Source organism: Cervus elaphus, chromosome 1, assembly GCF_910594005.1.
Source record: "Cervus elaphus chromosome 1, mCerEla1.1, whole genome shotgun sequence".
Classification (NCBI taxonomy): Eukaryota; Metazoa; Chordata; class Mammalia; order Artiodactyla; family Cervidae; genus Cervus; species Cervus elaphus.
The window spans coordinates 62016122-62040725 of record NC_057815.1 but is presented as its reverse complement, the minus strand read 5'-3'; the positions used below and the strand labels follow the sequence as shown (position 1 = coordinate 62040725).

The 24604-nt window shown below is 40.9% G+C and overlaps 2 protein-coding genes across 2 annotated transcripts; both read left to right on the top strand.

The window, feature by feature from the left end:
* Positions 1–2039: 2039 nt before the first annotated feature.
* LOC122696064 (olfactory receptor 52E5) lies at positions 2040–2987 on the top strand. Its single transcript, XM_043905823.1, has one exon. It carries the CDS (start codon positions 2046–2048, stop codon positions 2985–2987), a length of 942 nt encoding a protein of 313 aa, XP_043761758.1. The 5' UTR covers positions 2040–2045.
* Positions 2988–17838: 14851 nt separating this feature from the next.
* On the top strand, positions 17839–18780 carry LOC122695907 (olfactory receptor 56A4-like). Its single transcript, XM_043905808.1, has one exon. The coding sequence runs from the start codon at positions 17839–17841 to the stop codon at positions 18778–18780; it is 942 nt and encodes a 313-aa protein (XP_043761743.1).
* Positions 18781–24604: the final 5824 nt, after the last annotated feature.

The window sequence follows — 24604 nt, the reverse complement described above, 5'->3', positions numbered from 1 at the left end:
TCTGAAAAATTCCATGGACAGAGGAGCCTGGTGGGCTATAGTCCATAAGGTCACAAAGAGTCATACACAACTGAAGCAACTTAGCATGCACGCAAACGTGAATTTGAGTCCAAGCCATGCCCAGGAGCAAATTAAAGTTTTGCCCCTGACACAAGAAATACAGAGAATACTGGAAGGTAGAGAAAAAAGAAAAAGTAAGATGTGAAGTTCAAATGCAGACAACTACGTAAGGAAAGAGGAAGTTTCCTGAGACTGAAAGAGAAATACAGCCAAGAACGAGCAGAAACATAATCCATCTGTGGTATGCCCTGTGACACACCTTCCAGATCTGCTTTTTAGGAAATATGCATCTACCTCCCAACTACTAGGAATATCAGATACTGGGAGCTCACATTTGCACCCCTTTCTGGAACTGTCATCCAACCCAAGAAACGATCTCAACCCAAGTTTTGTCCCATCACTCAGGGTAACACGCAGCCAATGGCAGGACACTGTGGAATGCAAATAACTGACTTCCTTGCATCATCCTGGGGCAACACAGAAGAGCCATCCCAGCCCCAGAGCTTCCCATAATATCTCTGGAGGCCGCAGATGCTATCTCATGGTGAGCCAGCTTCTCCTTTGACCCAGTCCTACTTTACTAGCTTTTTTACAAGTATAATTTCTGAGAGATCTCCTCCAAAATCCCTCTGCATGCCACTCTATAACCCAGTTTGTATTTATCTAGGATCTCATATTTATATAATAATTGGAAAGATTATTTCCACTAAATCTTTAACTTTTATTTGCTAATTATTGCTGATCTCTGCCTATCACTATGTAAAGTATAAATATACTTTATACCATGAACATAAATCTGACACAGATTTTGACCTCAAAGACATTTTACCTTAGTGGTAAAAAGCTAGCAGTGTTTCTTTAAGCTAAAATGAGCATTAGAATTGCCTGGAGGGTTTAATTAGCATTATTAATAGGTCTCGATCCCAGAGATTCTGCTTTAGAGAGTTTAGGGTAGTGTCCAGTAATTAGCATTTATAACAAATTACTAGATGATGCTGATACCCATGGCCCAGGGACTATACTTTAAAAAACACTAATAATCAATAATAACTAGCATAACAGCAAGATAAATAGACTTCTGGAAAATAACAAAAATAATAAATAATCATGAAATAAGCCAGCTGGGGAAGGCTCTGTGGATAGTGTTTCATTAAATCTAGACTAAGAATTATTTTGGTGATTGGACTTAGAAGAATTTATAGTTCTGAGAAGGTTTATTATTTTGCTGGAATTATACATTAGTCTCCTGATACGTCAAAATTTCGTAATTTCATTCCTTGGCTCAGATCTAAACACCAGCTGCCCACCCCTCACCCTAACTAAGTTCTCTCCCACATACCATTTTCTCTTTTCATTTAGCAATTCCTTGTTCTTTAAAAAAAAAAAAAAACTTCATTAAATTATAGTTGATTTATAATGTTGTAAGTCTTTTTCATATTCTTTTCCATTATCATGTATTATAGGATACTAAATATAGCTATCTGTGATATACAGTAAGACCTTGTTGTTTATGTATCCACATACCATCTTCTTTTCAGGCCTCTCTTGAAAGAATGTATCATTCCCCTAAACCATCTATATCAATACAAGTCCTATGATTTTATACACACACAGACCATCTTGTTTAGGCTTTACATGATGATTAATAGATATAATTAACAATCAATATTTGTTATTTTATAGTCATATACAGTTTCTTCCTTAAAGAGTGAAGGGGAAAAGATACAAGTGAAGAATGGCTTTTTTTTGGAAATTTTCCACATGGTTTTCTATGTTGGTGAGGTAAATACTTTGAAGTGAGAATGTCTTTTTAATTCTGCCTCATATTCCGTCTCTAGGTCTCCTCAGCTGTATTATGAAATTAAAGAGTGGATCTTCTATTCTTCCAGAAAACAGGTCAGGTGACATGCTCTGAAAGAGGTTATGGTGTCTCCCTGGAAGCAAGAAAACTGCAAACAATGTATCTATAACCACTCCAAACAGATATGCTGCACCCCAACAAGACACAGTTCCATCCTTCTTCCTTTCTTCTGATAGGGATTCCAGGGCTGGAAGACGTGCACATATGGATTGGCTTCCCCTTCTTTGCAGTTTATCTAATAGCTCTCCTGGGAAACATTACCATCCTGTTTGTGATCCAGACTGAACGCAGCCTCCACCAACCTATGTTTTACTTCCTGGCCATGTTAGCCTTCACTGACCTTGGCCTGTCCACAGCCACCATCCCCAAGATGCTGGGCATCTTCTGGTTCAATCTCAGGGAGATTGTGTTTGGTGCTTGCATCACACAGATGTACACAATTCACATATGCACTGGCCTGGAGTCTGTGGTGCTGACAGTCATGGCCATAGACCGATACATTGCCATCTGCAACCCCCTGAGATATAGCATGATCCTCACCAATAAGGTAATAGCTATCCTTGGCATAGTCATCATATTTAGGACTTTGTTATTTGTGACTCCATTTATTTTCCTTATCCTGAGACTGCCTTTCTGTGAAGTCCGGATCATCCCCCACACCTATTGTGAACACATGGGTTTGGCAAAGTTGTCTTGTGCCAGTATTAGGGTCAACGTAATCTATGGTTTGATTGCTTTCTCTGTGGGATACCTTGATCTTTCTGTGATTGGATTTTCATATGTCCAAATCCTCAGAGCAGTCTTCCACCTGCCGTCCTGGGATGCACGGCTCAAGGCACTCAGCACCTGCGGATCCCATGTCTGCGTCGTGCTGGCCTTCTACCTGCCAGCACTCTTCTCCTGCATGACCCACCGCTTTGGCCACAGTATCCCTCACTGCATCCACATACTTCTGGCCAATCTATATGTGGTTGTCCCTCCTGCCCTTAATCCTATCATCTATGGGGTCAGGACAAAGCAGATAAGAGAGCGAGTGCTTAGGATGCTCAACCCAAAAAGCTATTGATGTTTAGCCCCAAGAAAATCTTCCATGATCATCAGTGGGATAATAATAAGATCAAAGCAGTAGTAAACACTGGAAATATTTTCATTAAACTCCTCTGGCATTCCCACACAAGCCAGTCACACTACTTTTTTGCCCATCAGTCATAACCTGTATATCCCCATTGGAAGGCATAGCTCAAAGATTCCAAAATAATCACTCTACTTTTTGCCACAGGAAAAGTACATCAAAAATTCTCACATTGAAATCCCACTGATGCTACAAAATTCTTAAAGGGAGAAAAAGGTTTGAAAAAGTCATGTCCCCGGTACCTTAAATAATTTTCTTTCTCATGGTCTTGTTATTCACAGCTCAGAAGCTGAAGTCCATGACTATAAAAATGATGAATTTCATGAAAGTCAAGCAGGACTCAGTGGTAAGGGACATGCACGAGTCATGAGATCCAGGTTTAAACTCAGGCTCTGTCCTTGACTGGAAGGTTTACCTGAGTTTGTCACTTAGAGCTCTTTGAGTGTCAGTATACTCACTAATAAAATAACTAAAAAAAAAAAAAAACTGTTGTGAACATCTTTGCAGCTTCTAAAAACAAAGAAACATTGAAAATAAACGCATGTGTTTCTGGTGTGGTTGTTACTTCTGGTGCATGTAGATTAATTTACTAATTTCAATCCTCCTCTACAGTCACTGGTTCTAGCTGCAGATGACCCCGCTGCTTGGGGGTCTGCAGGGACTCAACCCTGACCTTGGTCAGAGCCTTTAAGTCAGAAAGCTATAATGCCTAAAGAGTTAAGAGTGCTTTCTCTGGGCTTGAGGACTCAGTGAAACCACATGCCCTACAGTCCTGGTTAGGGCATGAGGCAGAATGGTTAGCTTTAGGGCAGAATGCACGAGAGTAGCTACTAACACAAAGTCATTCTCACCTGAGTATGGAAGCTAGATGGTATAACTGATTTCTTTGGGTATTCTAGGAACTGCAGAAACATTCAGTTGGCTTCTAATTGGAAATGGGACCCTGGTTAAAATTCAGGAGAGAGTGAGCAAGGAATAAACAGAGAATGGGACTGTGGTAATGTAAACAAAGAGAGGTGGTAAACTTAAAAAAATGATACTTTGTGTAAATTCATAAAGAAAAATGACCAAATGATCAGTTTCTACATAGAAATTACAATATTGACACAAACAAGATTTTTAAAAAACTAAACAGATCAAAATGATGAAGGGAGATGACAAAAAAGGTTATTGCAGATTTTCATCCAAGTAAGATGGTGTGTATGCTCAGTCTCATCCAGCTCTTTGCTACCCCTTGGCTCCTCTGTCCAAGGAATTTTCTAGGCAAGGATACTGAAGTGGGTTGCCACTTCCTCCTCCAGGGGATCTTCCCTACCCAGGGATTGAACCCACATCTCTTGCATTGCAGGTGAATTCTTTACCCCTGAGCCATCAGGGAAGCCCCAGTAAGATGGTAAGAAGCCATGATAACTTGTCATGTTTCTTATATTAATACTATATTAACTCATTTGCAATATTAACAAATTTGCAAATCTTTCAAAATCATTTAGAAAATTAATGTTATTCTGATGACAAAATCAGAAAATAGAGAAGAAGATACAGAATCTTTAAATCAATGCAAATAGCAACACAATTATGAGAAATTTGACTCAAAGTCAGTGTTCACAGGGATAGATACTACCAATTTGTTCTAAGGATTTGTAAAGGATATAGGATTCCATATACCAGTTGTCATTCCTCATGATAACTAGCACAATTTTGGCACATGCAGGGGCTCAGAAAACATTCCTTTACTTACAATACTGAAGTGTATAAATGTAGAGTTGACAAATAGTGTCTACAACAGATCTCCAGTTCTACAGAAGTCAGTCCCTAAATATGAGTGTCGTTCTGCTCTGGTTCTAAGGAGAGAGGTTAAAGAGGACCACAGGTTCTCACAGAATTGTCAAAACCAGGGAAGGTGATTCAAGAAACTGGACAAAATGGTCCTAAGACAAGGTTTCAGGTGATTCTACATACAGGTAAAGGGAATGGGAATACGGGGCCAGGATTATTCAAAGAACCAGGTCTTAAAGGGCAGATCCAACACTGCCAAGAAGTTTCAATAATATTAAAAAAAAAAAAAAAAGTCCTCTTAGCACAGTCTTAGTTGGCCAGATTTAGTATTAACTAGATGTATTTTAAATTAGTAGACTGTAGTTGTTTTTGTCAATTTAACTGAGAAAATCTATGAAGAGTTGCTTTGCTATTATAGTTTGACTATGGTTCAGTTGTTCTGGAAGAAGTTGTATTAAGAACCAGAGAAGGGTAAGGTGGGACCTATCAAAACTATTCACCTCACTCCCTGGTTTGCAGGTTTGCCATATTTGCATAAGAAATTTACATGAGCAACACAGGTCCTTTTGAGAAATAAAGATCTGAAACCATTGAACAGTATTGAGAAACAGAGAAAATTTTAATCAAGATCCAGTAGCAAGAGAGAGCAACAGGTTACCTGGGAATTAAATATCTAGAGGAAACAAGAATCTAACCTAGTGACCAAGACTAAAAACAAAGAGCTAAATATTGCTGAGGAAATAAAACTATGCATTCCATGTATCATAAAGTGGAGTTTGCAAGCCTCTTAGTACATCTGATGCTATATTTTGCTTAGGATATATTCCAAGCATGTGGATGCTAATGATGACAACTGTGACCTCAGAGACACAGAGTGGGACATCAGGACAGGGAATCTGGGTGTCTAAACAGCATTTGTTGTTGTTGTTCAGTCGCTCAGTCATGTCTGACTCTTTGCGACCCCATGGACTGCAGCACTCCAGGCTTCCCTGTCCTTCACCATCTCCTGGATCTTGCTCAAACTCATGTCCATAGAATAGGTGATGTCATCCAACCATCTCATCCTCTATCATCCCCGTTTCCTCCTATCAATCTTTCCCAGCATCAGGGTCTTTTCTGATGACTCGGCTCTTCACATCAGGTGGCTAAAGTTTTAGAGCTTCAGCATTAGTCCTTTCAATGAATATTCAGGATGGATTTCCTTTAAGATTGACTACTTTGATCTCCTTGCTGTCCAAGGGACTCTCAAGAGTCTTCTCCAACACCACAATTCAAAAGCATCAATTCTTTGGCGCTCAGCCTTCTTTATGGTCCAACTCTCATATCCATACATGACTACAGGAAAAACCATAGTTTTAACTAGACAGACCTTTGCTGACAAAGTAATATCTCTTCTTTTTAATATGCTGCCTAGGTTTTTCAAAGTTTCCCCCCCACTCAAAAGCAAGCATCTTTTAATTTCATGACTGCATCTGCAGCAATTTTGGAGACCAAGAAAATAAAGTCTGTCACAGTTTCCATTGTCTCCCCATCTATTTGCCATAAAGTTATAGGACCAGATGCCATGATTTTAGTTTTCTTGAATGTTGAGTTTTAAGCCAGCCTTTTCACTCTCCTCTTTCACTTTCATCAAGAGGCTCTTTAGTGCCTCCTCAGTTTCTGCTATAAGGGTGGTGTCATCAACATTTCTGAAGTTATTGATATTTTCCCTAGCAATCTTGATTCCAGCTTGTGCTTCATCCATCCCAGCATTTCGTATAATGTACATTGCATATAAGTTAAATAAAAAGGCAAGGTGACAATATACAGCCTTGACGTACTCCTTTCCCAGTTTGAAACCAGTCCATCATTCCATGTTCAGTTCTAATTGTTGTTTCTTGACCTGCATACAGATTTCTCAGGAAGCAGGTCAGGTGGTCTGGTATTCCCATCTCTTTTTGAATTTGCCACAGTTCATTGTGATCTACACAGCCAAAGGCTTTAGTGTAGGCAATGAAGCAGAAGTAGTAACTTTTTTGGAATTCTCTTGTTTTTTCTATGATCTAACAGATGTTGACAATTTGATCTCTGGTTCCTCTGCCTTTTCTAAATCCAGCTGAACATCTGGAAGTTCTCAGCTCATGTACTGCTGAAGCCTCACTTGGAGAATTTTGAGCATTACTTTGCTAGCGTGTAAGATGAGTGCAATTGTGTGGTAGTTTGAACATTCATTGGCATTGCCTTTCTTTGGGTTTGGAATGAAAACTGACCTTTTTCAGTCCTGGAGCCACTGCTGAGTTTTCCAAATTTGCTGGCATATGGAGTGCAGCACTTTAACAGCATCATCTTTTAAGATTTGAAATAGCTCAACTGGAATTCCATCACCTCCTCTAGCTTTGTTCATAGTGATACTTCCCAAGGCCCACTTGACTTCACATTCCAGGATGTCTGACTCTAGGTGAGTGATCACACCATCATAGTTATCTGGGTCATTAAGGTCTCTTTTGTAAAGTCCCTCTGTGTATTCTTGCCACCTTTTCTTAATACCTTCTGCTTCTGTTAAGTCCATATCATTTCTGTCCTTTATTGTGCCCATCTCTGCATGAAATATTCCCCTGGTATCTCTAATTTTCTTGAGGAGATCTCTCTAGTCTTTCCCATTCTATTGCTTTCCTCTATTTCTTTTCACTGATCCCTTAAGGAGGCTTTCTTTTCTCTCCTTGCTATTCTTTGAAACTCTGAATTCTGATGAGTATATCTTTCCTTTTCTCCTTTGCCTTTCACTTCTCTTCTTTTCTCAGCTATTTGTAAGGCCTCCTCAGGCAACCATTTTGCCTTTTTGCACTTCTTCTTCTTGGAGACGGCTTTGATCACTGCCTCCTGTACAATATTGTAAACTCCATCCATCATTCTTCAGCCACTCTGTCTATCAGATCAAATCCCTTGAAGTTATTTGTCACTTCCACTGCATAATTGTAAGGGATTTGATTTAGGTCATACCTGACTGGCCTAGTGGTTTGCCCTACTTTCTTCAATTCAAGTCTGAATTTTACAATAAGGAGTTTATGATCTGAGCCACAGTCAGCTCCCAGTTTTGATTTTGCTGACTATATATTGCTTCTCCATTTTGGCTGTAAAAAATATAATTATCTGATTTTGGTACTGACCATCTGGTGATGTCATGTGTAGAGTCATCTCTCGTGTTGTTGGAAGAAGGTGTTTCCTATGACCAGTGCATTCTCTGGCAAAATTCTGTTAGCCTTTGCCCTATTTCATTTTGTACTCCAAGGCCAAACTTGCCTGTTACTCCAGGTATCTCTTGACTTCCTACTTTTGCATTCCAATTCCCTACGGTGAAAAGAACATCAGTTTTTGGTGTTAGTTCTAGAACATCTGGTAGGTCTTCATAGACCCGTTCAACTTTAGCTTCTTTGGACTAGTGGTTGGGGCATAGACTTGGATTACTGTGATATTGAGTGGTTTGTCTTGGAAATGAACAGAGATCATTCTGTCATTTTTGAGATTGCATGCAAGTATTGCATTTTTGACTCTTTTGTTGACTATGATGGCTACTCCATTTCTTCTAAGGGATTCTTAACCACAGTTGTGTATGTAATGGTCATCTGGATTAAATTCACCCATTCCAGTCCATTTTAGTTCACTGATTCCTAAATTGTCGAAGTTCACTCTTGCCATCTCCTGTTTGACCACTTCCAGTTTATCTTGATTCATAGACCTAATGCTGAAGGTTCCTAAGCAATATTGTCCTTTATAGCATCAGACTACTTTTATCACCAGACACACTCACACTTTGGCTCAGCTTCTTCATTCCTTCTGGAGCTAGCTATTTCTCCACTCTCCTCCAGTAGTGTATTGGCACCTACCAACCAGAGGAGTTCACCTTTCAGTATCATATCTTTTGTCTTTTCATACTGTTCATGGGGTTTTCAAGGCAAGAATGCTGAAGTGTTTTGCCATTCCCTTCTCCAGTGGACCACGTTTTGTCAGAGCTCTCCAAAAGGACCCATCAAAGGCTTCATTGCTGGCAACTCAACAGTGTCTCCTTGTGGCTATTAACCAGAATAGCAACACTGGAGTGATTCTACTTAAGTAGGCTTGGTGTTTGAAAGGAGATTGACAACTTTGAAATAAAAATTTCTGGGATCTCCAACAGTAGAGGAAGGACAGTGGATAGCTCAAAGAAGAAAATACTGTATTTCATGATCAAAAGCCATTGGGAATTTTAATGGTTAATTTAAAAAATAAAAGATATATATGACAATTTATACTCTGATTTCCTTTTCTCTATTGACATTGAAAAGTCAATATCAAATCAATGACATGAGTCAAGTATTCATAAATAAAATATATCTCAACATTTTATAAGATTTTACATTAGTAATATTTGACTAGAGGCTATACATAAAAATAACATTTATTCATTTTCCAACCAAAAAATTAGTTATCAAGTGTCATATGTGTGATTCACAAAATAGTGGTTAGTACAGACAGTTACCAAGAAACAAGCTACTTTAAGAAAGATTATGTTCAAAACAGCCCATGACTTATCATTATTTCCACCCTTGCCAATTAGGCAATTAAGCAAAATGATAAATTCCTAATGATCATTTAATTAATAGTGGCCAAAGTCAAGAGTGAGTTAGGCACATCTGCTACATAAATCTGCTTTTCCTATTACAGTTTTGAAGAGTGAGTTGCATTGTTAGACTTCAACTGGATAGTTTTGCAGTTTTCTGGACTTTTTCATGGTCCATATTATAAATAGCAAAGGCAGACCACTGTACAACCCAACATAAAGTGAATTGCTCAGTGTAAGTAAAGTTGATTTCTCCATCAAAGATATCACACATCAAAGATATCATAACTTAACACACTTAACAATTAAAGTTTACTTCTCATCCACATACCATTCCAATACATGTGGGCTTTGTTTCACATCAGCATTTAGAGACCTATGCTTCTTTGATTAGTTGACTCCTTCATGTTCTAATCCCTTACAGACTGCCACTGGTGCTTCTGAATATGTCAGGCAAATAAAGGGGGAGAGTGAGCAGCATTTTGTAAGATATTTTAGGGGTTCAATTTAAGAGAGATTTACACCATTTTTTTCTGTCATTCCCTTGGCCAGAATTTTTACATAAATCTAGGTGGAGAGGCCTGTTGATTAAATATTTATTTCTTAAGAGAAATAAGGTCAAACTAGTCAACCCTAAAGGAAATCAACCCTGAATATTCATTGAAAGGACTGATGCTGAAGTTCCAATATTTTGGCCACCTGTTTCAAAGAGCCAACTCATTGGAAAAGAGTGTGAGGCTGGGAAAGCTTGAGGGTGAGAGAAGGGGGCAGCAGAGCATGAGATGGTTGGATGGCATTACTGATTCAATGGACAGGGATTTGAATGGACTCTGGGAGATGATGGAGGACAAAAAGGCCTAGGTTGGTGCAGTCCATGGGGTCACAAAGAGTTAGATATGACTTAGTGACTAAACAATAAGAAAAATGATATGAGAGACCCTCACATGTAATGCATATATAACCTCTTCCCAAATGAGACTACCAGAACCCTCACCTAGGCACTGTGTCCTCAGAGAGTCCAAGGTCTCCAGGCGTGTGTGGTCATCTCCATCGAGTCCTGATGTAGTTCCTCTTGGATGAGTCATCTTCCTCCTCCTACCATACATCTAATAGTGGAGCATAAACAAAAAGATTCCCAGTTGAACTGAAGCATGGAATACATTTAGCAGGAACTTGTCAGTGGTAATTCTGAAATACTTTGGGGGCAGACACTGCAATACTTTTATCTCTAACAGTTGGGTAAGTTCCCTTGACTACACACTTTATATGATTCTGGGAGAATCTCTCCTGGCTATTGCTTTCCATGTCCTTTTTCTGCATCTGTGGGGTTGTGTCTCTTCAGTGTTCCCCACTGCCTTATATGAAGCAGGCACTGGAAAATGTGACTTCTTTTGCAGATATTGCATTTGGAGACTGTTCTGTGTCTGTCAAATATTAAAATCAATGATTGTTTTCATTTTTAATCAAAGACATTTTAAAAGCCTAGATCATGTTCTTTTAGCAGTGAGACCCCTTAAAAACTTAACAAGATTTTTCTTAGGTAAACTTTCTTTCCTTTTTTATGTATTTTTGCTTTCCCCAGACAACTGCTTTTCTACATAAAGGTGTCTATCTAAAGCTATCAGACTTGAGAGGACAGAGATTCACATAATCTAGTCTTTTCTCAGAGTCATTTTTTATGAGTCTGCTACTCAAAGACGTTCTAAATCTTTCTCTTAACCTTTGACTTCCCAAGTACTTGGAACATTCTACAAGACTTTGTATTTATAAACTTTATCTATTGTGATTAATTTCTTCTTGGAAACCAGCTAACTTTCTGTTAAGCTCATTTATTACTCATAACAACTTATCAAATTAAATCAATAACTGCAAACACACACTATTATTTTGAATTCTTTCAACCTTTCCCCTAGAATTACCAACTTGTGTTTGTGTGTATGTGTGTTCAGTCAGGCATGTCACTCAGACACGTTCAACTCCTTGGACCCCATGGACTGTGGTCCGACAGGCTTCTCTGTCTATGGGATTTTCCAGGCAAGAATACTGGAATGGGTTGTCAGTCCTTCTCCAGGAGATCTTCCCAACCCAGGGATTGAATGCACGTCTTTTGCATCTCCTGTATTGACCAGCAGATTCTCTACCAGCCGTCAAAACAAACAATTCCAATTTACCCGTGAATTAGCACAATGCAATTTTATACTTTTTAATGACATTGAATTCAGTGTATGTGAAAGGTGAAAGCTCTCTTCCTTCCAGTCATTCAGGGTCCTAGCCTTGTTCACTGTATGGTTCCACTATTCTCTATTGGTTTGTGTCTTCCAGTGAATTATCTGCAATGAGCCAGAGAAGGAGGAAGAGACAGAATGCAGAGGATATTGAGGAGGTTGTAAAAATCATTCCTGGAAGAGGCGCATGCCATTCCTTTGGCCAGACTTAGTCATAAAGCCCCACACAACTGCAAGTATGAGCTTCCAAGTTTGCTCATTGGGTAAAGATTTGCCTGTAATGCAGGAGACACAGGACCGAAGGGCTCGATCCCTGCGTCGGGGAGATCCCCTGGAGGACGGCGTGGCAACCCACTCCAGTATTCTTGCCTGGAGTATCCCATGGACAAAGGAGCCTGGTGGGCTACAGTCCATAGGGTTGCAAAGAGTCAGATGCAACTGAGCACATGTGCAACTGCAAGTATGCCTGGAAAATGTAAATTTATTTGTATTTAGGAGGAAAAAGAACTCTGCGTGGAAAAATTAACCTTGTCTCTGTCATTTATACACACTGATTGCCAAGCTAAAATCCAACCATGGCGTGAGAATGGTGAGAAGTGGTAGGAGAACCTCTGTCTCCTACATAGAATATGTCTATGGCTCTTCTGGTCTCACTGAGACACTGTCTGTCCTACAGCCTGATCTACTTCTTGTTTACTTTTTCCAGATGCTTCACTAAATAACTCCCCATGTTTATTTCAGACAAAAGAGAGAGAAGCAGAGGGACACATTGAGATCCCTCCCATCATCCCCCTCACCTGTGGTAGGAAGGAGGAGAAGGCACTGGCTGGAGTATGGATAAACTGCATGTCAGAGACAGAAGTTCAACAGACGCGGTTCAGGGATGTGAATTCCTCCCCAGACCCAGACCCCAGCCCAGGACCATCTAAATATTCTCCGCAGACCTGCTTTGCCATTTTGCCAGGGTGACATCAGGAGTTCAACATTTAATCCAAACAAATGAGGATTCTCTTTTAGTTTACACAGTTTGTTGTCTGTCAGAAGACACTGTTGTTGGGATATAATTGGGAAGGGGATTAGAGGAGTTAATACCTAAGGAAGACAGACCTTGATGAATTTCCTCAACAAAATCACTGAATTTGCATTTACTTGGATGTTTATAATAGAATTAAGAACTGTGTCCTATTTGAGAAATAGGCTGAGAGTTTCCCGAGACCTGTGCTCACTCCTGTAAAAGTAAATATTGATTTGTCTGTAGAATGAGCCAAGAGTGGAGGTGGTGGTGGTATTTATGGGTCTGAGTATCTTGCTTCCTCACAGCTGAGGTGAGAGCAGGCTGCCTGAGTTTAGGTACTCTGCTGACTTAAGAGATGTCTGAGGAGTTCTGTACATTTATCCAGGCAACTAATATCAGTGAGAAGATATTTCTGAGACTTTTTTTTCCTGTTGTGGGATAATATTGCCTTGCTTAGTGTCATCACTTCATATTCCTTTTGCACCAATTTTCTTTTCTTAGAGAAAAAGATTGTTTAGTTCACCAAATAATACACATGTTATAATGATCACCATGGCTGATTCTTCCTACATTCCACTGAGTGACAGATTGGTCAATATGCCATATACTCTTGAGGAAGAATTTCCTGGCATTCACTTTCAGTGTAAAAAAACCTAGATTTTAAGTGTGGAAGCCAGGTTTAATATTCTGGCTAGGCTACTGCCAGCCACACAAAATAAGCAATTAATTTAAACTCCCCATATTTCTGTTTCATTGTCTAAAATACTGAAAACAGTAATTATTTTACTGACTTTTTTCATTCAATTTTATATGCATGTAAAAACATTAATTCACTATCTTTGTGCTTTTTTCTTTCTTATAATTTGTTTTCCTTCCCCTCCCTCCCTTTTTCTTTTCTTTCATTATTTTCCATAGTTCCTTTTCTCTCTATTTCACCCATTTTCTCCTTTATTCTCTCCTTGTTTCATAAGAACCTCAGGTCAATTATTCTGCTCTTGACTGTGACCCCAAGACTATCTTTATTTTTTCATACTCTCTTCCTCCAAAGTGTGTCACCATTAACACATACTTTCAAGATCAGTCAATTACTTTGGATAATCTAGCATGTGTTTTGCACTCAAGTAGATAAAGCACAGGTAACCAGCTTAATTATCTGTCTAGTTAAGTCCAGAAGGAGAGAAAATAATTACATGAATAAAGTTAAGAAAATTTTAGAGTGCCAACATTTGCCACCTAGTGTCATTTTCTTGTGTTGCACTCTGAAGGTTATTTCACACCATTATAAGAGGAAACGAGTCCTTCCTCCCTGTAAAGAACATTTCTGACTTCCTGGCCCCCACAGTTGCCCACAGTCCAAGCTGCTTAGAGGCCCCTGCTCCTTTGATCACTAGAGATATCACTCTCATCTCCCTGTGAGGGTAATTTATTCTATTCCTTCCCCACTGGTGCAACCATAGAAATTTTTCCAAAGAAGATTCTCATCACTCAGTTTTCATACCCTTCTTTTCTTGGGGTGTTTTTTCTTTATTCAGACTCCCCAAGAGCCTTTGATCTCTCTCACTCTATTCACAGTGCTGAATTAAGTCTTTTACAAAATACTCTCCTGGGAAATAGACCAAAGGGCCTCAGGGTCTAGATGTCTAACAAAGTCACCAACCATTGAAAGTAATGGGGATGGAAGGGGCACAGAGGAGCCAGAGGCCATAAAATCAGCCTCTAGAGCCTTTGAAGAGGCCAGTTCGGGTACTTTTTCCAACAACCAAAAATAGAGGCAGTGCAAACATCGGAAGCTGGTAAGTCCCAAGTTGAGGCCAGGAAAATTGTGAGGAAGGAGACTATGAAGAAAGGTGAGTCCAGGAGCCTGGAATGAAAACGAGATGAAATCTTCCAATAGGGCCTGATATAGATGTCGACTCTGCCAACACACTTAGATCCTGTGGCCATACAAAGTTTGTTGACCCCAAACAACTGCAGACTCAAAGCCACCATCCATATCACGGCTAGAAGACCAAGGTCGTGTGCCTGGCTGGGTCAGGACCTTTCTTTCTTCTCTTGTCTAAACCCATCTGTGAGCCAAGATGATCACTCTGTTTCTAGGCAATCATAGCTAGGTTCAGACCTTCTGTTATCATTTGGGTTATTTAAGACTTGTCTCTCCTTTCTAGACTCTCAACATTTCATTGTCAGGGATCATGTCTTGTTCTTTAGCACTTAGAATAAGGAACCACTATGACCACTCCTTTGTAAGTATGTCTGTGAGTATAACTAAGGGAATTAATAGAGTAATTAATGAAATTGGAGTATTGAAGATCAAAGCTATGCCCCAGATGGCCAACAAATCCTCATTTCTCATATTAAGGGGCTTAAGTTTCATTGAGGAGAATATGTATATAGAGAAAAAATGGTCCCAGCTATTGAGGAATTTAAAAGGATTCTAAGATGGGACTAAAAGTCTATCGCTATACTATATCAGTGTTACAACAGGTCTGAAAGGGACATTTCTTCCCTGTGTCTGTTAAAAGACCTTTGATGATGTTCTTGACTCCAGTTGCTTTGTGTCTTCAGTCTTCCTTACACTAAATCTAGGTGTCCTTCTCACCCCTCAAATATTAATATATTCTTCCTTCTCCAGCTACCTGCCTGTGTTCAGATTTTGATCACTTTTCCTTTGGAACTCTTCAGGACTCTCTAAAAGGCTGGTGCGTGGTTCTCCTTTGTCCCATCTGTAGCATAACACTTCCTTGTGTCAAATTCTCTGTTGATTTCTTAGGATGTACCTGACTGCCTACTGCCAGGTGGGCTGTGAATGGCTGCGTATGCTCCTGCTCTCCTACCTCCTCCCCACAAAGACCTTAGGATCTACTGGCCCCTAATACCTCATCATTAATCATTACTGAACATCCACCTAGGCAGACCTTTCTTCTCTTGCCATTGCCTACAAGAGTAACCCTCCCCTCTCTCCAGATGAATATAACCGCTTTATGTGCCTTCTCAGATGCTCTAAGCCTATTATGTCCCTGGGCTAATAGGATCTCGGGAAATGATCCTTTCTGTCCCCACAACAACAGCAAAGCTAAGTATCATTTATCTGTTTCACATATAAGAAAATTAGGTACCAAAGAGTTTAAATAGCCTTCAGGGTCATATAATGAGTATAAGTGCCAGAGTTGGAACTCAAATTTTCAACTACAGAACATCGCTTCATTCACCTGTACTTTTGTCTCTTTCCCACTGCTTGTAAGATCTTTTTTACTATAACCACAATTATAACATGTGTTATACATGTTTATAAGGCAAGTTTTCTCTATTAGTTAATCTCCCTGAAAATAATCATTTTTACTTAATCCATGCTATGCATCTGTATGCCAAACAAGATCAGGTCTGAAAAGGCACTGATCATTTTCTTTATTTTTCAAATAGTTTGAGTCACTCTGAGGATCTAGAACTTGATTATTGAGAAGGAGAACCCTTTTTAGAAGAGATAGGTATGTTTCCTATCCTCCTTATTTCTCTGATTCATACTGAGAATAATTTCTCTAATTGCAAATGGAAATACAGAACTGAACTAGTACATAGCTGTCCTTACCCCAGATTTGACCCCTGAGCCCCCGAATCTTTGGTTTCCTAAAGTCCTACACTGAGTAGAAAGTTGTGTGTGTTTATTGCATAATCTATGTTTGGAAAGTCTAGGATATTCACAGTGAAACTCTTTAGATCAAGAAAAACCATTCATTTCCTTCTCTGGCAGCCAACATCTGATACCTTCTCATATACAATTCATTCTCCTGTAAGAGGCTGGTCAGATGGGATACATGAGCAGAATCGGTAACCCCAAATCAGCTGATTGTATGTCTCCTGGGCTCCTTCTCTCATCCTTCCATGACTCCCGGCCCCGGTCTTCAGTTGCTGTAGCCATTGTTGTCACTCTTCTTACTGTTGGTCAGTCAACTTTCGGTTTAGCAGTGAGGGAGTTAACACAGAACCCAACACCAAAAAAAGAAGAAAAAAACAACTAGAATCACAGCAGGTAAAATTTCAGAACACAGATTCCACATGCTGAAATAATTGGATCCTGGTCACAAGGATTCGTGGATAATTTTACTTACCAGGTAAGTAAGCCCTATTTGAGTTTATATGCTGAAAACTCACTAACTATTGAAAGCTTCTATTTCACCTTTGGTAACCTCCTGGTGTACCTTGCAATACTGTCTCTGTCACTAGAATAGGAAATTCACAGTCTTTTCTAAAGGACTCAAATCTAATAAAGCACTCTTGAAATTTCACAAAGAGAAGCAATAGCAGTTAATCCAGTAAGAAAATGATAAACATCATACTTTGAAGTGAAATCCTCTTGGAGCTGGAAGAAATTGTTGTCCTTCGATGGTGCAAAGGGCTGCTCCACCTCTAATCCAATATTTCCTGAATACTGAAAATAAAGAATCCTCAAGTCAGTCCCTGTGCAATTGTATGGAGCAGAGGGCTCGGCTTCTCTAGAATCAGCTGAACAGAGCTATCTTCCCTGTAAACTCTGAGGGAAGGAAAAGCTGAGTTAAGTAATTGGGCTTAATGAGGCTAAATCTTGTACTGGGGCTGAAAGCACAGGCTCTAGAAACAGATCCCCTGGTTTTCAGTTTGGCTTTCCTGTGTGTGTGTGTATTAGTTACTCAGTCATGTCCGACTCTGTGACAGCATGAACTGTAGCCCACCAGTCTCCTCTGTTCATGGAGCTCTCCAGGCAAGAATGCTGGGGTGGGTTGCCATTCATTTCTCCAGGGATTGAACCCAGGTCTCCTGCATTGCAGGCAGATTCTTTACCATCTGAGCCACCAGGAAATGTGGCTCATGTTCTAACTTTCTAATTTTGATCAAAGTATTCAGCCTCTCTTTCCTTGTTCCCTTCATTATCTATGAAAATAACAATATTAGTTACTTTTACACGTTTTTAAAAGAGTAAGTGATATAATGAGTATAAAGCTTTTGGTATGATACCACATGCATGGCAAGTTTTTAGTTAAATGTCAGCAATGATGAACAATGTTGATGGATGATGACTTTAAAACATCACTGAGGCAGTTTCAGAGCTCTAGTGAAAACCTGAGTTTTACTACAATTATAACGTACACTTCCCTTGGTGATATGTTCTATTCTACATGTTAAGGACTCTGGATTTTCAGTGTGATCAGGATATGCTGCATGGCCTCACACAGCAACTACACCGCTGTTCCAGTCTCTGAATTCCTCCTCATCTGCTTCCCTAACTACCAGAGCTGGCAGCACTGGCTGTCCCTGCCCCTTAGCCTCCTCTTCCTCCTGGCCATGGGGGCCAACACCACCCTCCTGCTCACCATCCGGCTGGAGGCCTCTCTGCACGAGCCCATGTACTACCTGCTCAGCCTGCTCTCCCTGCTGGACATGGTGCTCTGCCTCACCGTCATCCCCAAGGTCCTGGCCATCTTCTGGTTTGACCTCAGGTCTATCGGGTTTTTTTCCTGCTTCCTCCAGATGTTCATCATGAACAGTTTCTTGACCATGGAGTCCTGCACATTCATGGTCATGGCCTATGACCGCTATGTGGCCATCTGCAAGCCTCTGCACTACCCATTTATCATCACTAACCAATTTGTGGCCAGAGCCATCATCTTTGTAGTGGCCCGGAATGCCCTTGCTTCACTACCAGTTCCAATTCTTTCTGCCAGACTGAGATACTGTGCGGAGAACATCATCAAGAACTGCATCTGCACTAACCTGTCTGTGTCCAAACTCTCCTGTGATGACATCGCCTTCAATCGACTCTACCAGTTCGTGGCAGGCTGGACCCTACTGGGCTCTGACCTCATCCTTATCATTCTCTCCTACTCTTTTATCCTGAAAGCTGTGCTAAGGATCAAGGCTGAGGGAGCTGCTGCCAAGGCCCTGAGCACCTGCGGTTCCCACTTCATCCTCATCCTCTTCTTCAGCACAGTCCTGCTGGTCCTGGTCATCACTAACCTGGCCAGGGAGAGGATTCCCCCAGATGTCCCCATCCTGCTCAACATCCTGCACCACCTCATCCCCCCAGCTCTGAACCCCATTGTTTATGGTGTGAGAACCAAGGAGATCAGGCAGGGAATCCAGAAACTGCTCAGGAGGTTATAAGAGGTAAAACGCGAGAGGCTTAACCTTGGGAACAGAAATTGCTGACAGGCAATAATTTCATTGGAAGGACTGATGTTGAAGCTGAAACTCTAATACTTTGGCCAACTGATGCAAAGACCTGACTCATTTGAAAAGACCCTGATGCTGGGAAAGATTGAAGGCAGAAGGAGAAGGGGATGACAGAGGATGATGTGGTTGGATGGCATCACCGACTCAATGGGCATGAGTTTGAGCAAGCTCCGGGAGTTGGTGATGGAAAGGGAAGCCTGGCATGCTGCAGTCCATGGGGTTGCAAAGAGTTGGACACGACTGAGTGACTGAACTGAGGTCTCAATTAAACATTCTTGGTTGTGTTGTTAAATTTCTATCAGATCATTTTGGAATTTGAAATCTAAAAGAGTTAATCAGTTCACCAAGAAAGCTAAAAAGATAAATGGAAACTTTGATGCCAGAAGACTTCTCATCTTATGTACTCTTTATACAAAAAAAAAAAAAACCTGCATTGAGGCAACATAAAGGGTTCTGTGCAACTTTCTAAAAGAAAATAACTGTAAAAATAATCTCATATCCTAGGCAAGTCATGTCTTAAATAATATTGCTTTACATCTGGCCTCTGACTTTCCTTGAGTTCTCTCTAGTTATCGACATACCACAATAACCATAGAGGTAAATTTTAGACCCAATGAGATCCCAGTAACATCAGGTATCTCCAGCACATAAGCAGAGATCTCACATAACATAGTTTGCTTCTGGCACAGAAATTAAAATGACGGCCACCAGAATAAATCAGAAATATGCCTATGGTAGCGAACAGACCCAAGTGATGATAAAAAGAACTGGAAAGATCTTGTCAAAATTCTGTCCACCACAACTTGAAAAATGTTTCACAAGGCTTTAATCCCACTGATACCTCATTTCAGTCATGTCCCAACCATGAGTCTATCATACTTCCATGGTTAGAGGGCACTCCTAGGCAGAGTCCCAGGAGTTTGCAGTAGAACTGCATGGATGTTTGTTTTAGTTGGAGTAAAAATGCTTCACAATGTTGTTAGTTTCTGATGTAGAACAAAGTGAATCAGCTATATGTATACATATATTCCCTCCCTTTTAAGCCTCCACCACAGCCCTCATCCAGCCCTTCTAGGTCATCAGAGAGCAGGGAGCTAAGCTCCCTGTACTATACAACAGTTTCCCACTAGCTATATACCATGAGAGGAGTACCCTTGTGTGGGTGTTAAAGTGCGGGAGCAGCAGGGACAGGGCCCTGAGAGCTTCTGTGACAGCCACCCCTGTACTATCAGATGTTCTCATTCTCTGTGTTCATTGGTGCTGACCTGTCACTAGTTCTTCAAGACAGTGGCCTCTCACAATTTTTCTAAGGAAGGATTCAAGACAGGGAGATATATTACTGCCACTGCAGCTGGTCCCTTCATTCTTCACCTCCTCCTTTACCATTCATTCTAGATTCTGCTCACACTCAATCAGTGTTTTTAGAAGTCACTACCTCTAGCTGCCCTGTTGTTCCTCACCTCCTCTTCCCTGATACAAGCTCCTTGGTGGCCATTAATATGAACCATTAGATTCGCATGTTTTTTGCCAGATTCCATGGGAGTATTCACACGCTTCTTCCCCAAAACCTCTTTGCCTCTGATTGTCAAGTCTTGCCAATTTTTTCTGTACATCAAGTTGATGACCACATGCACTGCTTAGAGCTCTGCCTCCATCTTTGTAGTTCACTCATGACTTAAGGCTGTAATGTGACAACATTTTAGCTTCCACAACATAGCAATATCACTCATTCATTTCTAGGCCTGAGCTCTGACCTCTCCCTTTTATTTGGTCATAGCAAACCTCCTTGAGGCCATTGACGTGAAGAGAAGGAAAGACAGTCATTTAAATGAGGTAGGCAAAATGAGGCCTGGGACAATCGACTGTATAATCTATGCCCCTATGGTTGCTCTAACCAGTGGTCCCCAACCAGTTTTGTGGAAGATAATTTTTTCCACAGACTGAGGGTGAGAATGGTTTCAGGAAAATTCAAGTGCATTAAATTTATTGTGCATTTTATTTCTATTATTATTACATCAGCTCCACCTCATGTCATCAGGTGTTAGATCCCGAAGGTTGGAGACCCCTGACCTAGGCAATTCCTGAAATACCATCCTGTTGGAATGGGCTACTGCTATGCCTGTACAACTTTATTACTTCTTGCTTCGTACAATCCAAGCTGTGTTTTGAATGGTAGCTAGTTTTCTGCTGCATTCTTTGCTGCAGACTCTATGGGTTTCCTCTGGGACTCTAATACTGTGTGAGGACTCTACCCAGCTTTTTTTTACTTGCTGTTAACACCAGGAACACTTTTGTATCCCCCAAACCATATGTTCTGAGAAGCAGGGCTGCTTGAACCTCAGCTTAAACTTACTGAAGAGTTCTTTCCTTCTCTTCATCCCAATCAAAGCAACGAACCTTCAGTCTCACCTAGTAAATAGATCACAAATCAAATCAGAATCCTTAAGGGTGTTATGAGCTGTCTCCAAAATCTAGAGAGGTTGCTTTCTTAATGGTAAGAGGTCAAGGTAAAATAGTTTCTCCTTTGACACAGGAATGGTGTCTGAGTACGTTTCTATCCATTGGAAATGTAAAGATGTCCTTAACGTGGTAAAAATGTCCCTAATGTAGAAGCTCCTGAATCTTCTGGATCCTTATCTTTCACCATTGCCATGTACATATGTTGTATCAGAGAATTCAGCAAAGTTGACACTTTCTGCTTAGCCACTCAGGTTAACATGATTGATCCATGTACTGAATCAGCGTGATATGAAGTGTCAAAATGTCACAGTTCTTTCAGGTTACATTGTGACAATAAACAAAAAAAGTCACTCTAGCCTTGTAAAAATCCTTATAGATGCACTGTTGCTTACCCCAGTTGAACAAAAACTGCTTTGGATATATTTCAGTAATAGAAATTAACTAAAAGAAAACATCAGCAAGAACAATATCTGCATAGCAAATGCTAAAGATTTTTATTAAAAATTCCTTTTTAGGGATTTTCCTGGAAGTCCAGAGGCTGAGACTTCGCACTCCCAATGCCAGGGGCCTGGGTTCAACCCCTGGTCAGGGATCTAGATCCCAAAGGCGCAACTGAAAATTTGCACTTCACAATGAGAAGACCCTGCAGGCTACAATGAAGATGGAAGGTCCCACATGCCAAAACTAACACCTGGCACAGACAAATAAATAAGTAAATAAATAAAAATTTTTTAAAGTCCTCTTTATTAAAGATGTCACATCTGTCACAACAGTTGTTTGTTTACTTTGGGCCATCTTTATCTGCCAGAGGCCATGGTTTATTCCGGGACTGTGCTTGTGAACTAAATAGGGACAAGTCTGTGGGCCACTGCCTCGCATCCCTTGGTCTTTGTGCCCTTCCATCAGGGATGCAGCACTGATTATGATTAATTACATTGATCATGATGAAAGAGGCTGCAGTTTCAAGGGCAATACAGGATACACTAAGTTATTGCCGTGGACAGCTGGGACCCAGTTCCAACTGGGGTCTCATAAGAGACTGATTACAATCTCTTTCAGGTTATTCAGTTAAAGGCAAGAAAGCTGGAGTACCCAATGTCCATCCATCATTGTCTGAGGATTTTTCTAGTAGGGATTGACCACCTGCACTTCCTGTTTCCACTGGGCTCAGGCCAAGATGCTCTTGAGACCAGAAAATGTAGTTCATCAAAGATTCATAGGTAATTTTGACAGAAGGCTATTGGTCTATGAGAGAGGGGTGAACATCAAACAGCAGTGACTTTCACTTGAGCCAAACAAAGCTAGTCCCTGCCATGCCTCTTTTCTGATGTGCAGCCTCACCTCAAGTTGAAAATGAAAATGGAAGTGAAATGCTAGTTGCTCAATAGTGTCCAACTCTTTTGCAACCACATGGACTATAACCCACCAGGCTTCTCTGTCCATAGAATTCTCCAGGCAAGAGTACTAGAGTAGGGTGGCCATTCCCTTCTCCAGGGGATCTTCCTGGCCCAGGGGTTGAACCCAGGTCTCCCACACTGCAGGCAGACTCTTTATCATCTGAGCTAGCAGTGTTGTAGCCACGCTTTCTGGGAAACAAACACTCAGAAGGACAATGCAGATAGTGGAGTGCAGTTTATTACACTGGCGGGCCCAAGGCAGAGTCTCCTCTTAGCCAAGGACCCCGACCAGTTTTTGTGAAAACCTTATATATCCTAAGCATACGTGCCCAAACCCACCTCCCCAAAATTCCCTGAAACTAGCCTGAACAAAGCAAAAAGAAAAGTACAATCAAAGTTAACCCGTGATTCATAAGCCTTAGGCCAAGGTAGTTAACAGTGGACAATTATCAATAGGCTTGTGGTCATTCCCCAATAAGCATAATAGAATGTATGATTCTATTCGGTTACACAGATAATTAGGGTATTCTTTTAGGTGATGGAGAGCCTGGGGCTTTTCCTTCCAGGGGCCTGGTTTTCCAGTTGGTCTGTCGCTTCCATAGATACTGGGCATATAGCTCAAAGTCCACAGTCCCGCCCAAGATGGAGTCTTGCTTTCAAGATAGAGCCTGTTCTGTTTCCTCCTTCATCAGGGAAGCCCCTTGCTCAGGTTACTTACACAAATGTTTAAAATGCCTGGCATGGAATTGCTGGATCTCTGTGACAAAGTTTTCACAAGTCTGGGTGACAAAGCTTAGAATGTCAGAATACTAGTATATGGGATGCAAAGAATATTTTTCATTCTAAGACTTCTAATCATCCATCTCCATTTTGGGTGTTAAAATGTCCAGTTCTAAAAAAAATAACGGTGATAGGTGTAAGGCATAGTTTCGGCGAGGCAGAAAAGGAAAGACGACCTCAACAGAAGTAGGTTACCTTTATTCAGGCAAGGAGGGGCGACAGTCGGCCTAACGACCAGGCTGAGCGCCGAAAGGGATCAGGGAGGCTTCATACTCATAGGCAGGTTTGTAGAAGCGATAAGGGAAACGTCAATCAGGCGGGATATTTTGAGTATTCTTTTGTTGAGATGACACTTGTAGTTGGGCAGGGGGTGATAAGTCTTCTGGGCGGCTGTAGGGGGTGGTAGGTTTCCAGAGGGGCGTGATAAGTCCCAGATAGATGCAGCTGGCCTGGAGCATCAGGATGGAACTAAAGTTATGCTTTGTTTTCTCCGAAGTTAGATGATTCAGCAAGGGGCCTTTGAGATTGTTGTTCTCTTTTCTAGGCCCAAAAGACTCCTTCAATAGGGTGTTATAATATTTTAATGTTTAACTTGCAAATTGGCTTTCTTCATTTGTGTGCATTTTTTAATTTTTATTTTCAGTACATTAACTTTACCCATAAAAACTGAAAGGTCGGGGCATGCCCCTGGGAAAGTGCTGCAAGGCAAATTCCGGAGGCTGGCTAAACTTCCAGGGGCTGGCCCGCTGCAGCCTGGTCCAATCAGGTACCAACACAGAGCCCTGGGACACTGACCACCGCTGTAGCCCGCGCTTTCTTCCTTATATGAAAAGACCTGGCCTGGACGCCCTGCCCGGACTATAAAACCCCTCCCCACCCCTCATACCTTGCAGACTCCCTTTGTCTCCTCACTCACCAGCCCCCCGGGAGTTCTGCCCGAGAGCGAGAGCGACGCTTAATAAAAGGCCTTTACCACCGGTCCTTAGAGGCGGCTTTTTCTTTCTCCCGCGGCGTTTTCTAACAAAAACGTGCATTTTTATCAAGTTTATTAAAGTATTATTTATATGCAATAAGGTATTTTCCATACAATGAATTTTACAAAATGTGTATTGTTTTGC